Below are 16,737 nucleotides of genomic sequence, written 5' to 3'. Positions count from 1 at the left end.
GATATATCTAGACTGAAATTTTGATGAATCCGAATTTTAAAAAACTCGAATTTTAAGTTTCAGGTTGGAACCCGACTTTTTTATTTTTAATTATTGTGATATATTTATTAAGATAATAGACATAAGATATATCTAAATATATGTCAAGTAAGAAGTAGATGTTCCTAAAAATAATAAAAATTAAAATAAATGATAACATTACTTATTATTTCTTGAATTTTATATATAAAAAAAAATAACGTCTAAGAATAAAGGGAGGGGATTCGGGAAGGCCGGGGTGGAAGCTTTCCGCTTTCTGGTCGAGTAATAACGGACTCCACCTTCTTCTACTAACTAATGGCTTTTTATATAAATTTATTTCCTCAATAAATAATTAATTGTTTATTTTACCGCAATCACTACTAACTACTATTGTTTTTGGGGCTCAAAAACTGTACAAATTCTACCTTTGAATTCCCTCTCTCTCTCTCTCTCTCTCTCTCTCTCTCAATCACTGGATTCACTGATTTCTATCAACTATTTTGTTGCGCTCGAATCCATTTACCGAGGCTCCTCGCAACCTTCTTCGTTTCCGAATCTTACAAATTTTGTTGCTGATGCGATGCCTTTTCTGTGCTCATACTTCTCTCAACGGTACGTTTGCTCCTTGATAAAAAAGTGTATGAAATCGGTTAACGGAATTGTGTGAAAATGCGAAAAAAAAATCCTTATAGCTTTGTACATTGGTTTTGTTTTTTTCCCAACAATTTCAACAGTCTGAAATAGTCTTAAACGAATTCAATCGATCATAGTAGGCCTAGTTGACTGGACGTTTTATACTTTCCAAGATTCAAATTTGCTTTACAGTTTCCAAGATTCAAAATTTGCCTCTTATGATTTGTGTTTTTCGTATGAAAACTCTATGAACTCAGCTCATAGAATTCTTGCTCTTATTTTTTAAATTCACTCGTGAGTCGTGAATTGGGCTCCAATCCGGTCACCACTTCAAAATCACACCCGTGTCTCTGTGTGTGTGTCAATATGTGTATAATTGACCAATTTGAACTTGATATAAATATATATATCCAATATCCAAATGCAATTTGAAAGATACCTGGGTGATTTGTGCAATTTGCAGACTATAGGGTGAAGATTGCAAAAAATACTTCCTTTTGCTTCTAATGGGGTGATACATACATGGAAGTGGTGACTCGGTAGCAAGGGGATGAGTTGATGACAGCCTTTTTATAGCTCGCTGGCTGCATGGGAGGCTTCTTGCACTTCTTCGACTTCAATCAGGGGAACATGGCCAGGAAAGTTCGTACGCAGAAGAGACATGTTGGGGGTAAGTATCTTTGCCCCCTTCTATGCGTCGGCAGAAGAGTACGTATACTAGGAAAGGCTCCTTGAACGCTTTTCTTTTACAGGCTCATGCACTTAAATCGTTGTCTATGTTTTCGTTTTAGAATCTACAGTTTAAATATAAACATCTCGATGGCTTTTATTGCCAATGGTTTCAATGTGGCGATTTGATGAACAATGTTTATATCAGTAAGTTCAGGGTATTGATTTCTCGGGTGTGCCATGCATTTATGAGGAAACAAACTTGGCTGATTTATATCAACAAAATCTTGGAACATTTCGTCTATAGGTTTTCACTAGAGGTCTGGAAGCAAAGTCGTGATGGATGGTTTATCTCCACATCAAACCAACATTAAAAAATAAGAAAATTGCCCCTCCAGAAGAGTGAATGAAATAGTACTTGCATTGTTTCTTACTGATCATACTCTCTTACCCAGCTTACTAAGGCAATGTTGTTATTCTAATTACTTTGCAGGCCTTGAAGCTCCTCAGAATAGTCTGGAGCTGCGATTAGAAACTCCTCAGAGCTATTGTGCTGTAGGAGATGTACCGGTAACTTTCATTGCATGCCTTGCTATAGCTTTAATGTGACAAGGTGGTTATAATGGGTGGAGACTGCACTCTTGGGGTAGCAAGTTTGTGGTCTTCACTAGTGTGCAGTTATAGTTCTTGAGTGGAATTGTTGGGATTTGGGAGCAACTATTATGGAATTTCTGATGGGCATGAATCTTCTTGGGTATTGGAGTGAGCATGAAAGCGTTCTCATTATTTCTTTGGGTGCTTTGTGTTGGCTTTCCAAAAGTATTTTGCTATTTTATTCTCATTTCAGTGAAAATCTGGTGAACTTTTTTATCCAATTTTGAAAGGGTTTACTTCTATAAATCTATGAGAGGCAAACCTCACAAGATATTTTCTATAATCAACCATCATCATTTATTGTCGAGTCCTATTTAACTTAGCTATGTTCTACCGATATAGGTCGGTTAGTTTCCTTGAATAAGTTTTTAATTATGACCTGCTTTTCTAAGAAACAGTTTTTAAATATTACCTACTGTTCCAAAATGATTGCTTCACATATATCTTGTAGTAACCTGTTGCAAAAATGTACTTTTGCTATTATCTATCAGTTCTCTCATCAAGTTGAAGAAGACTGGTCTGAAAAGAATTGCTACCCAATTGAGGCTTCAATGAAGAAGTTGATAAATGAGGAAGTAACCAAACAATCAAACACCAGACAAAATGCCCCAAGCATTGTTGCGCGGCTGATGGGAGTGGACACGTTGCCGTCAGCTACAAATTATGCAGTTCAACCAATAGTCAAAAAGAATGAAAACATGGGAACAAAGTTATCTAAGAAGGAAAGGAATGGAAAGAGCTCAGTTGCTGATGTCTCTTGGGACTCAAATTCGTCCATGCTGATGGAATTCAACCCATCTTACCGTAGTAAAGATAGAAGTGCTGATAGATGGAGCAGTGAGCAAAAGTTAGAAAAACCTAGGCGGCGAGAACATCCTCAAGAGGAGGAACTACAGAAGTTCAAGAAAGAATTTGAAGCATGGCAAGCAGCCAGGTTTAAGGAATGTTCAAGGGTTATTGAACTTGACAGCATCCCTGGACAATTGCTTGCTCAAGAGGACCTCAACAAGGAAAAGATGGCACTTTATGCAACTTCTGGGAGAACAGCAAGTGAGAGGCCCAGAGAACCTGAGAATCATACATTAATGGCAAGGTCATCTGAAAGAGGCAATTTAGAGCAACCTGGAGATAACATGGAATTTTTCCCGTCTGAGCAAAAAGAATCTCTTCCTTTGAGAAGTAGGACCATAAGGAGAAACTTTGAGCAGCCCTACCTGATGAGTTCTAGTCAGAAACTGGAGAAATCTTCTGCTCCCACAAAAATAGTGATATTGAAGCCCGGTCCAGATATGATTTATAACAATGAAGAATCTTGGACAAGTCCCTCGGGCACTTTAGCAGAGCGAGGTAGCATAGAAGATTTTCTTGAGGAGGTAAAGGAGCGGTTGAAATGTGAACTGCAAGGGCACACTCTTAAGAGGGGTAGTACGGGCAGAGGCAGTGGAATTGAGACCCCTTTCAGCGAAAAGCCATCAGATCCAAAACAGATTGCTAGGCATATAGCAAAACAAGTCCGAGATAGTGTGACTAAGGATCTTGGAAGTAATTTGCGTAGGTCAGAATCAGCAAGATCATATAGAAGTGAAATTCAGTTCAATGGACCAGGTTCCCCAGATTTCATCAGCAGAGATACCAGGAAATTCTTGTCAGAGAGACGAAGGAATGTTCTCAAGAAAGAAACACAGCTTGACGTCCCCATTGCAACCTCTTCATCATCAGTGTTAGAAAATGAGAAGGTCAAACTAAAAAAAGCTAGAGATACACTGACGGCCGAAAATGAGATGAGCTGCCTGGAAATTGTGAAGGATGAACGAGAAATGCAAACGCGATCTTTCAGGCATGGGTCAGATGATGGAGTGCTCCAGAGAGAGTTGTCCCCTAGAAATCTCATGCGGTCCTTGTCAGCCCCAGTCTCAGGAACATCATTTGGGAAGCTTCTTCTGGAAGATCGTCACATTTTGACTGGTGCCCACATTTGGAGAAAGCATGAAGCCATTGACAATGTTACAGTGGATGTTAAAAACCAGAGGAAAGAAAAGTTCAATTTTAAAGAAAAAGTTTCCAATTTCAGATACAGTTTCGCTTTTAGAACAAGGATGTTTGGCAAAAGGATCCAAACAATGGTGGAATCACGTAGCAGTGAAAACACTCTTATGGGAGATATCATGAGTGGACCAACAGTGCTTCTGAACTATGGCGAGAGGCATGTAAGAATATACTATCTCTTCATTTATATGTTTTTTCATGAATTTAAGTATGGTATGGGCTCAATTGTTTACCATTTCTTCTTGTTCTCAAGTTAACGAAACTTTTATGGTGTGGTTTTAGGATAACTCCACTGAGGTGCCTCCTAGCCCTGCATCTGTGTGCAGCAGTGCTCAAGAAGATTTCTGGAGGCCAGCAGACCATATCAGCCCATTGTCAACACCGGATGTAACTCCAGTGGATGATGACATGCCACAAGTTTTTAAAGAGATCAGCTCCAATCTGAATGGTATGGAAACAATTGATTTCCAGCGTTGACATATAAAATTCTGCATATGTGCGAAATGGTGATGCCTGTTTATGGAGTGTTGTAAACTTGTGCTGCTTTCTATGGCTCATTTCATTGTTGACTTTGATTGAGTCAAGGACACAGGCAAATGTCTCTTATGGCTTCTGCACCTGCTTGCAAATATACAGATGAACTTCTGTTTGCTATATGCTACAAAGGACTAGAGTCTGCAGAAATAAAATAGAAAAAATCTATTCATCATCCTAACTTCTATCATCCTTCCATCATCCCATGATGTGGCATTAAATGATAGGTTTATAAGTGAAATATAATAACTAATTTCTAATTATCTAATGACACATAATAGGATGATAGGAGGATGATGGAAGTTAGGATGATGAGTAGCATTGCTCAATAAAATATATCAATTTTGTTCTTAATTTTAGTACAAGTTTGTGACTGAATTTGAATGACCTCAGCAAACCTAGAAGAGATCCATGTGTTTTTTTCTGGCATTATAGCAACATGTGAAATAATTATCTCACGCTATTTCCTATGTTTCGATTTTACAGAGCTGCGGAAGCAACTAAATCAACTCAAGTCTCATGGGCCTGAGGACACAACAATCGAACAGGAGTCCAATGAGTCTGAAACGGTTGAGCTGGCTGACCCAACAGAAGCTTACATAAGAGATCTGCTCGTTTCTTCTGGCTTGTATGATGGATCATCTGATAAATCTTTAGTTAGATGGGGCACAATTGCAAAGCCTATCAGCAACTCCATCTTTGAAGAAGTGGAAGAAGCATACATAAATTTGGCCAAGGAGGATGGAAGCACGATAAAGAATCACAATGAGAAAGTAGATCACAAGATGCTATTTGATTTGTTAAATGAGACACTTTCAACTCTTCTTGGACCACTTTCGACCATGTTGAAATTCAAAAGAAAAATGATTCATTCCTCTATGCTGCCCACTTTATGTGAAAGGAGGTTATTGGATTGTGTGTGGGAGATTATCCGTATACACTTACACCCTCCTACTGACAAATCCCACTGCTCACTTGATACTATGGTGGCCCGGGATCTGGGATCAACCCATTGGTCTGTATTTACAGATGAAGAGGTCAATGTCATGGGAAAAGATATGGAGTGTCTGATAATTGGAGATTTGGTTGAGGAAATTGTGAAGGAAATGCAATTAAGAGGACGCGAGTTTTAGACTTCTTTGGTTTTGATAATTATGGTCGGCAGTGTATATTTGGAATTTTAGTATATACATGCTTACATTGATGTACCCAAAAGGTTACACCATGTTGCATGTGCCTGTATATATGTTCTCTGTCCGTGTTCATCGTGTAGAATTGAGTTGAGTCAATGCTATAGGTAATGTACACGACTTGTGCATGTATTATTAGGTTGTTGTTCACCAAAAAAGGGGGGAAATTTTGATTTATTTTTTATTGGAGAATTCGATAATTTGTGGGATATGTTTATTCTTGGTATTGTTTAGAAAGTGGGTGTCAATATTCTCAGTCCTAACAGTTCAATAAATAGTAAAAAAATCAAGTTGTTTGCTTGATGACTTGATCAGCAGCCACTCTTAGGCATCTCATGCTGTTGATAAAGTTGTTATTATTATTATTTTCTTGTAACACGCTGTTCATGAGCAACTTGAGCTTGATCTTGGATAAGCTTTTGTTAGAAAATTATAGAAGATGTTAACTCAAACAATCCAGTTAAGCTTGGGGGTACTCGGGTTAGGCAGTTGGGCCCAACTTATGTATTGGATAAATCCCAATGGCCTTAGGAAAATACCCCCAAAATAGCTTTGGGCCTGACGCCAAAAAAAAGGAGCAATAAAGTTTTAATTTTTTTTTTGAATTTCTATAAAAGGGTTGGTTGGATATCATATCCAGGTTTCCTTATATAACTGCCAAACTAGCCACTCCCATTTTGATTACGATCGAGTTATAATCAAATTACGATCGAGTTATGTAACATTTTCCCCACTAAGAATAGAATTGTAGAAAAGTTATTTCTAAAGACGAAAAATTCTAAACATAAGCCCCCCATATTTCTATACACCACTTAAAAATATATGATTTTATCCTCATATTTAATAAAATATGAAGATAAAAAAGTAATATCATATGTTTTTTAAGTGGTATGCAGAATGTGAGACTTCTGTGTAGCACGATTTTTCCAAAGATTGTTGCTAAAAGTTAGGAAGGAAAGTGTGTGAGACCAAACAATATTCAAACCAGACTTTTAGAAGATCTTCCACTAATTATAGAGATCTTGTGGAAGTAACGAGAAATTAGGAAAAAAGAAAGACCGATCGAACACTTGGCAATAAGGTTGATTGAACCAATGCTATAGATCTGTCAATACTTTTCTCCAGATATGGACATAAAAACTTGGGTGGTATCGTACGTTAGGTAAACAAAATTATCTTGCAGTACTAATTGTTCTTCTGTTCAAGTTGGAATCCAATAGACAGGGAGACCCCTCCTACTCCATAAATATTCCCTCACCCACGTTGAAGTCATGTATGCATTAATATTGTGTCTATTTGAGCACAATATTCAAGCACCATATTTTAACACCATTAAAACCAGAACAAAAATGACCCTAACCATGCATCGAGGTAGTACGTACGTGTTATAAGTCTATCACTACTAGAAAAACGGATATTTGTGGTCAATTATTTATAATAAAAATGATTATTTGTGACAAAAATAGATTTATTTTAATATGAAATAATCATTTCGTTAGAAATAATTAATCACAAATAAACAGTTTTCTTGTAGTGCATCTTGTTCATTAATTTTTACGTACGGTTGACTAAAATTACGAGGGAATTAAGTTAGCGGTTGGAGCTCTCAATTGAAGTACGTGATCATAATAGTGTATATAATGAATAAATATATGATCGATTAGGAAGGGATTAGGCATGCTCGTGACTCGTTAGGGAGAGTCTACATGATACTCCATCAAGATAAATCAAGTCATAGCTTTATTCTAATATTGCTAAATACATGATCATAAGAAGTCAGATAAACTCTTAAGAGTTGGCTCAAGTCTTAAAAACTTTTAATTTTGGTGGTATGATCCTTTTAGGTCTAAAGTTCAAATCTTCTTGAATGTAGACAATTTTTCGAAACCATTTGATTGAGAGAATTTTTCATTGAATTAGCCGATGTCCACTTGTAAGAAACTCCTTATTGAGGACTTGTGCACCTCTAAGATTAGTTGAGACTTTATTTTTGGACACCATGTACTAATTAAAAAAAAAAAATCATATGGACGAGATTAATAGCTTCGACTCTCGTCTTCTCCTTTTACAATTAGTGAAAGGGTCCATGATTGTGACCTAATGCAACAAACGGAACAAATTAGTCAAGGATAATAAAGAGAATACTACAACTATTTGGACATTTTTTTTGTTTCATTCAAATAGTGTGGACATTGTGTATTTTGAATTTGTATATACCTATTGACTATTGCAGTTAGGTATTACGCCACTATTTTATGTCTATGGATTTATTTGTCCTTTTTTTAGTTCTGTATTGATGTTTCTATGTATTCCTCCACCAAAAGCGGGTTAATTTTTAATAAAGTTTTGGAGGTACCGTCCTCCTTCTAGAAAAAAAAAAAGGTATTACGCCACTAGTCACAACAGTTTTGTTCTTATATGAAATATTAAATACCTAATTATAGTCTTTTGGGTATTTTTTTTTAATTTTTTAGTGAATTAGTTGTGTTCTCATATCTCTAATCGGGAGGATACTGCATGGAATGAAATCTGTATCCTTATCCTTTTCCTAAAAGCCCAACATTGTTATTTGTTAGTAATCTAATCACTCTGATCAATATATAAAGGACTTCATGGAGTTGTATTTATCATACAAAACTCTTCAAAGTGTGTGTATATATATATATATATATATATATATGCAGATCATCTGTTGAAAGAGAGAGAGTGTAATATATGAGAATATATATGTAGGGATGAAATTAATGTGAAATTGAATGTGTTGTGTTGGCCTGATCAATATTTTTTTGACCCCATCCCCGGTGGTGAAGGTAAAGATCAGATGAGGTGCACATGCTATGTCGGATCGACTTCCTGTAATTGTAAGCACTTCCAGAAACTGGTTTAATACGCTTAATCATGTCCTTGTAGCCTCATTAGATTCTAATCACGCACACGTGTCGAAGCAAGCGTGGTGCAAGAATTAATTTAAATTGTTTTAATCATGTTTTGGAAATGAAAGATTAGACATTGTTAGGTCAAAGACCATATTCATCAGTCGACACAAGTTTCGCAAGAGTCATGGATTATGCTCCAAATACACTTAATGCGGTTTTTTACGACTTAATTATCATACATGATCATGATCATGTGGCAGCTACACATGTCATTGGAAGACATCACATGCCAGCTTTAGCTTTAAGATGAAGACAAAATTAAAATGTTTGTAATCTGCCCTTGATGCATTCTTATCCTATCCTATCCTATCAATCCATATTGAATAAACATATATGTCTTGCATGAGTTTTCATGTGGATTCTTGTTAAAAAAAAAACACAACATCATAGTAATTAGTTTTAAACATTATTATAATTACATTTAGAATAATATTTTATGCAGTCGTAAAATGTGTAAATATTGTATAATTATTTTAAAAAAAAGTGAGATATAATATTAAAAAATTATTTTTTTTTTCACATAAATTCAATATTTTTTTTTTAAAAAAATGCTATTATTTCTCAAAAATATGATCTAATTGTTGGCTCCAGCCTATGTGAGAAAAAAGAAAAGGAAAAAAACATAAAAGCAAGCAAAAAGGTAAGGCCAATCTGATTGGTAGGCAGGCCTGATGCTGATGTGTACACACCACCTGAATTTCACCCAACTTCCCAATGAATTTCCTTGTCTTGGGGAATTTCTGTGGTGGATTACCTGTAAATCTGATGTCCCAATGGATAAGTGACAGCAGACAGAGAGTTTCCAATGAATAGGTGACAGTTGGATGCTTGCACAACTGCAGATGATGTGAATAAGCTTACTCTGATTTGGGGATGGAAAAGACATGAGCCTTTTATTTTGACAGAAAGCTGAAAGTGTCAGATAGAAATGGGCCAAATGGCAGCAGCAGTAATTCTCTAAGAGCAACGCGGCATCGGTAGTGTCAGAGACAGAAGTGCAGGTTAGAAAGAGGTCTGGCACTGACAAGAAAAACAAAAAAAAGAAATGTTGACGATTGAACATACATTCCCACCGAACCTAACTGACCCATAGTAAAGCTGTAACACGTGTTGTCACTCAAACTGTACAGTTAGTGCACGAGAGTAGCAGGATGGTCTGCACTCACTCTGCACCGATATCTGACCGATGGGAAGACTTTTCTCTTTCCTTGATTTGTTTCCTATGCAATTGCAAGCCAATAGCCATGTTCAAGTTTTCGTTGTTCCAATTTTCCACAACCATCCGAGTTTTATGCTCTGATTAATTAATAATTACTTTGAATAATTTTCTTAATTATTGTTTACACATATATCTATTACAATATGTCTGCTAATATTTAAGAAATATTACTTCTCACTCGGTATATATAAGTCATACTTGGCCAATGTGGCATCGCTCATATAACTTTATGTTCATGTGATTAATAAGTGAAACTACTTAAATTATGTCACATTTATTGATGCGATTAAATGCAATATTTTTAAGAAAAACTCTTATTATAAATCATTATTCATTACTTTACACTCTATATTTTATGAAAAAGTTATAAATATGAAGTGTGAGAGTGAATAGTAGTTAATGTATAGTAAATTTTAATTTTTAATAACCCATTCAATGTGAAATTTTATTAAGGAATAAAAAAAAATTAACAGAAGATCATTTAGGATGTTTTTAAGAAGTTTAATTTAAAGTATCATATTCAAGTAAAACAATTAATAAAGTAAAAAAAAAAAAAAAAAAGAGAAGAAAGTATTATTGTATCAAATAAATTAAGTAAAAATAATGGAAGGCCCAAAGTCGAAACAAAACATTCTGCATATTTTTCTATTCATAGAAACCCCGTACTCGTACATTATCTGTCGGTTGGTACACGTCAAACTGGTAATAAAATTGTCAAAGAAAATCGCAAAATGCGCACGAGACACATGGTGACGCTAAAATACGCGCATTAGGGTACTGCGCCTCCCAACAACTGTGGCACACTTTTCTTCCACGCCTCTCTCTTTCTCTCTCTTTTGGGTCTCTGCCCCGTTTTGTCTCTTTCTTTACTTTCTCGTTAATCTTCCATTCCTTCCCTGCCAAAGACCGCACTGACTTCATTTTTTCTCTGCGAGCGAGAGAGAGAGAGTTTGATGACTGAATTTAACATGATGGAGTGGGAGGAGCAAGGAAATCATGATCACCAGCCCCATCATCATAATCAACATCAGCAGCAGCAGCAACAGAGGGAGGAGCAAGTGCAGAATGGAAATGTTGGTAATATTGAAGTTAATGCGAATGGGAATGGAAATGGAGGGATACTGTATGTGAAGGTTATGACCGATGAGCAGCTGGACACTCTCCGCAAGCAGATTGCTGCGTACGCCATCATTTGCGATAAACTCGTTGAGATGCACAAAAACCTTACAGCCCAACAAGATCTTGCAGGTCTCTACTCCTCTATCTGATACGCTGTTTTGCTTTGTTTCTTGTTTCATGACATTTGTTTGTAGTTTTTCCATTTTACATGGCCCAACTCAGGTTTCAGTCCATATTTATAGAATTAAACTCGCGATCTCACTCTTCACCTCCTGCTTACGCGCGAGATGCAGAGATGCTATTTGGTTCGAAGATTTTGGCTTTTTTATTCAATGCTTTGTACTTTATGATTTTGTTGATGGTGATCTCACAAGGGCGCTCATGGTTTTATGGGGAATTTATTGCTTCTTTTTGGGTTTTAGTTTTGTTATGGTTCATATTTATGATAATTTTGTCTATACCTTTCTCATTTTCTTTATGGCTTGTTTATTCTGTTAATTGTTCTCTCTAATACATGCACACATCCAATATGCGTATTTCAAAAATTTTGTCCCCATAAACATTTGAAATTTCTTCCCTTTTTTCTTTTAATAACTTGGGACGAGATTGTCCTTGGTGGATCTCATTGTTACTACTTTGACTTGTGGTTTTTTCATTCGTTATTATCATTCTGTTGGTTTCTGTTTTTTCTCTCCATTTGTTGAGTTCTCGTTTAATACCTATTTGCTCTCACCATTGATCCATGGCTTTGTTGTTTTGGAAAATTCCTATGGGCATTGTGGTGAGAAACTGATAAATTGGAGCTCTATATCTCGCTATATCATTTTGGAATTCTAATAAATGCTTTTGGTACAACTCAGTTGGATTGAAGGGGATTGTGTGGAATCCTACAGATTTTGCCACCTTTCTGAATTGGAATAAATTAATTTAGTCCCAGATTGATCATTTTTACTTGAAATTGTAATGCGTTTAAAGTGGGAGATGTACCATGTCTCACTAATCTATTTAATGTAGATGTTATTTCAATATTGTGCCCGGACAGCCAGACTCGAGGCATATGGATCCCGTGTTTATTGCTTTATCTTGAAAGAGCTATTAAATATGAAAGCAGTCGTTCTGTAATCAGACTAGATGTTCTCTAAATTGATAGTAAAACTATTCCCTAATGAATTTCTTCTCATCTTTTGGCCTTTTGGTTCTCAATTTGAGTAGCTAATTGGTGTTCTTTGCATTAAGAATCTTCAATTTTGTGGTCTTTTTGCCTGCATTTTTCCTGTGTGAGAGGGGACATGCCTCTGAAATAAGGCATTACCCATGTGAAATGAATGGAGTGGAAACATTCACGATTGTCTCTGCCTCCCCAACTTGTGGGGCATGCGGGTTTTAGATGCTGGATATTGATGTTTATATTAGGACTTGACAAGTAAGATAGTATAATTATAGAAACTTTTTGTTTTTCTTTAAGACCCTCACTCTTTCAAGATTTTTCATTAAATTTGGCATTTTTCTTTTAGAGCAATAGTTACTTCTTCATCTAGTTTGTTTCAGTTTCTTTATCTTACTAAAGGGACATGACATGTTATTCTGGTTATTGATGTCTAGTATCTTCGTTTGATCTAATGATCTTTTCTCTTAGGCATTCAAGCTGGTGTGTGTTTGTGCAAGATATGAATATCCAGTCCAGTCTTTTGACTGAAAGGGGATTATGGAATCTTGACATCATGTATCAGTTAAAAGTGTTATCCTCACATCTATTGAAGTAAAATATAGGATGAATAATAACATTTCTCATTGCCTATTAGTTAGCAATATCCTTCAAGAGTCCATGTTTGCTTAAACAGAACTTCCACCCTTGCTTTCTCAGGAGTGAGGCTGGGCAATATATACTGTGATTCTTTAATGACATCTGCTGGCCACAAAATTACTTCCAGACAGAGGTGGACTCCAACTCCTGTGCAGCTTCAAATTCTGGAGCGTATATTTGATCAAGGGACTGGAACTCCAAGCAAGCAGAAGATCAAAGAGATAACCTCTGAACTGAGACAGCATGGCCAAATTTCAGAAACAAATGTCTATAATTGGTTCCAGAACAGACGTGCTCGATCAAAACGAAAACAACAAAATGTAGCACCAAACAATGCTGAATCAGAAGTAGAGACAGAAGTTGATTCACCAAAGGATAAGAAGACAAAACCAGAGGAATTTCACTCCCAACAGAACTCAGATCCCAGGGCTGAAGATTTGTGCTTCCAGAACCAGGAGATAAGCTCTGATCTGCATTTCTTAGATCAGAGTGGTAAAGAAGAGATTATGTTCCCGTCAGATGGCAGTCTAAAACCTGCTAGAGGTTTAGGCCAAGTCTCTTTTTACGATGGTTTGCTACCAACTGCAAGTATGCATGTTCTTTAACTTCGTTTTTCTTTCTGTTGGCTGACCATCTTTCTGGGATCTGATGCATTTCCTTGTTATAGGAGGACTGTAAAGCAGTGCTTTATCATTTTTATCAAGTAATTCAGTAGATATAGTACTTTCAGTTATCGATAAAATGTAAATCACATATCTTTTAAACCTAATTTGCCGGTACTAGCTGAGTTGTTGGTCTTCGCTGCCATTCTCTAATTCCTTTTCATATTAAAAGGATCGCTTGACTAGAATTTCAGAGGATAGCTGATTCCTATCAAGTAGATCATAGCAAGGAATAAAGAATTATCTTGTTACATTCATGTATGAGCATATGTCTCTACTTATTTTTCAACTGGAACTTCTCAACACCAATACTGTTATTACCACCTCCCTGATTAATTTTTGCAGGAACTGATCACCTGACTGGAAAATTGGAAGTGCCAGGGAGCTATACCCTTTATCAGCAAACAGAAGACTATGGCATGTAGGTTGACACTTGTTTTGTCCAGCGTTGTTATATTTCTTCAAGATGTTATATCATCACTAGAAGCTAGAGAGATCCTCCTAGATTGAGCAGTTTGTTGAGCTAGTAAGCAGCAATCAGAGCTTGCCCATCCAGTCCCATTGAGACTATCATGCCTAACATAGTAGAGGGCCATACATATATAGTTCAATGACAGGAATGATGTGAATTAAGCTGGAGTGTATATAAACCAGTTTGAGATCATAATCTTGGGTTGCTTCTTGTCTTTTGTTAACAGGGTGAGCCTTTTTTTGATATGTCATGAGAAGTGTGATGATGTCAAACTTGCTTTTAGACTTGAACAACTGTGATAGCTTAGCTTTGTTTGAAAGGAAACAGATTTGGAATTTTGCCTATTTCACTTTTTGACATTTTGCACCCATGGATGAAGAATAGGACATGAGTGTTGGGTTGAGAGGGAGCAGCTACGCGCAATCAAAGTTGGCGATAATCATTGCATTAACTAGCATTGGTTTTGATGTAATTATGGTAAAGTACTGATGTGAGGGGTTTTTAAAATGGCATAGCAGTGAGAGCCGATTCTGTGTAATTTGATACAGGACCTCTATTTTTTTTTTTAGTTGATTATTGCTATTAAAGCAATATTGTTGAATGATGATTAAAGAAAAGAAGATCGCACTACTTAGGTACTTATACTTACTATATATGTAGCCTCGTATGTATGTATACCTGTGAATGCTCTATATCCCCCACCAAACTCCAACCTGGCTTCATGCTATCTTGCCCCCCACCCCCCCCATTTTATCTGAAATAATAAACAAGAGAAGAGAAAAGATACAGAGCTGGGATATATATGTAGGGAAAGGCAGAGTGTTGCGAAAGAAAAATGAACGGAGATAAACCTAACTTTTAAGTCTTTAATATTCTTTGTATACCAATGAACTATATAAAAAGTGAAAAAGAAATGTTTCATTTTTTGGGGGAAAAAATAAACTCACGACTATCAATCCAACACGATTATTTGAGCAAGAAAAACTAAAGTTTTGAATATCGTTTTGGTGCCCGTTTTGGTTAATATATTGAAATGAAATATTTTGACATTGGTACTATTTTTGAGATAGTCTATATATAATAAATTAATTATATATGTATAAATTATATTTTAAAATAACATCAATGCAAGTCTTAAAAAGTTAAAACACATATTTATAAAATTCAATAAACTTCTAAGTTCTCAATTCAACTATTTAAAAAAATAATTACTCATTTTCATCATGAAAAGAGGATTAAAAAAGTTAAGAAAATAGTCTTCAGTTATGAGAATTGGGATAAAAATTATGAAAAAAATCAGAATTTTTACATTAATTAAAAAAAAATAATTTTAACCTGTACATCGAAAACCAGCCGGTATTAACCGAAACGTACCGGTACGGTTGGTATTTGATCCGGTACGAAACACATTTTTTTCTTATACCTGTCACTATTCCAATACAATAAATACCGACTGTACAGGCCAATACGGTACAAAATTTAATACATCCACAAAAACTTCATAATATATAAGCATCGATCAACTAACTTATGAGAGAGACAAATCATGAATGAGACTCACAAATATTCCTTGATTATTTTTTTTTCATCAATTTCATATGGAACAAAATGGACATGGAACGATAGATCAGGATTCAGGAAAATGGATCTGATTCCTGAATCCTGATCTGGGAGATAGAGTTGAGACAAAATTCCAAAGCATATTTATTTACTCTCTCTCTCTCTCTCTCTCTCTCTCTATATATATATATAATATACATGATTTCTCTTCTGAGTTAATCATATATATACGGTTTGAGATTAATACTTGCGTTAATTGCATTGATCACAGCTATTTGTCACTCAGTTTTGATAAAAAAAAAAAGACAAATATTTAACAAATAACACAGCTATTTGGATTGCTCTCTTCCGCGGTTTGGACATAGTAATATTGGGTAAGGTTGGGATTATAATAAGCCCTGTAATTGTTGGCAATCTCTTCAAAATGATCACCCCGCTCGATATTTTCCTTTTTCTTGGCTTCTTGTTCCTTGGGCTTTTCTTCCATGCTTTGGACATAGTAATTATGTGAGGTGCGGTAGGGATTATAAGCATTATACGCTTTCACAAGCTCTGAAATTTTCTCTTCTTCTTCTTCTTCCTTCTTCTTAATTTCTTCTTTCTTGACTTGTTGTCCCTTTTTCTCTTCTTTCTTGGGTTCTTCCTTCCATGATCTCGGCTCCCCTTTCTTCTCAACTACTTGTTTTGGCCGCACAATGGATATTATATCTGCAAAGCAATATTTGCGCAACTTGCTTACTAACTCTATCGGATCCATTGTCCCTGTCACCGTTAGTTTCTTCACCTTCATGTCCATGCGGATGGAATCAATGCCTACAAACAAACTCTTTCTTCAGAATGAGATCGATGGAATATATATATATATATATGTATATCTATATATGCTTTCCCTGTTAAAGTACTATTAATCATCTAATATTAACATGAGTTTTCTGCGAGTACATTTCTATGAGAGGTTCCTCATTTTGCTCGGAGTATTTGTCGAATGTTCTGTTTCTAATATTAATTTATTTCTTCACTAGGGTGAGATTGCTTTAGCATTTGGAGATCTGTTAAGGAAGTTATGGGCTCCTGGCGCAGCTCCAGTGGCTCCAAGATTGTTTAAGTCAAAGCTAGCTCGATTTGCTCCTCAATTCAGTGGCTATAATCAACATGATTCCCAAGTGAGTGAAGTTAATATGTCAAAAACAGGTGTTGGTTTTCCCTTTTGTAACTTCT

General features: G+C 35.9%; 2 protein-coding genes across 3 annotated transcripts; both read left to right on the top strand.

Moving 5' to 3' along the window:
• Nucleotides 1-420: 420 nt before the first annotated feature.
• Nucleotides 421-5,984, top strand: LOC109014141. 2 transcript variants are annotated; one of them, XM_018996485.2, is made up of 6 exons: nucleotides 421-633; nucleotides 1,118-1,324; nucleotides 1,817-1,893; nucleotides 2,469-4,184; nucleotides 4,306-4,471; nucleotides 5,044-5,984. In XM_018996485.2, exons 2-6 carry the CDS (start codon nucleotides 1,243-1,245, stop codon nucleotides 5,688-5,690), a joined length of 2,688 nt encoding a protein of 895 aa, XP_018852030.1. In that variant the 5' UTR covers nucleotides 421-633; nucleotides 1,118-1,242; the 3' UTR covers nucleotides 5,691-5,984. The 2 variants fall into 2 exon arrangements, with proteins under 2 accessions (XP_018852030.1, XP_018852031.1); XM_018996486.2 differs by having other exon boundaries at nucleotides 1,118-1,362.
• A 4,715-nt stretch (nucleotides 5,985-10,699) lies between these two features.
• On the top strand, nucleotides 10,700-14,294 carry LOC109014142 (WUSCHEL-related homeobox 13-like). The gene is made up of 3 exons (XM_018996487.2): nucleotides 10,700-11,150; nucleotides 12,886-13,413; nucleotides 13,833-14,294. The coding sequence occupies exons 1-3, from the start codon at nucleotides 10,856-10,858 to the stop codon at nucleotides 13,910-13,912; spliced, it is 903 nt and encodes a 300-aa protein (XP_018852032.1). The 5' UTR covers nucleotides 10,700-10,855; the 3' UTR covers nucleotides 13,913-14,294.
• The last annotated feature ends 2,443 nt before the right edge of the window (nucleotides 14,295-16,737 follow it).

This window comes from Juglans regia, chromosome 11, assembly GCF_001411555.2.
Source record: "Juglans regia cultivar Chandler chromosome 11, Walnut 2.0, whole genome shotgun sequence".
Lineage (NCBI taxonomy): Eukaryota > Viridiplantae > Streptophyta > Magnoliopsida > Fagales > Juglandaceae > Juglans > Juglans regia.
Note: the sequence above shows the minus strand (reverse complement) of the source record. Positions and strands in the feature narration are given on the sequence as shown.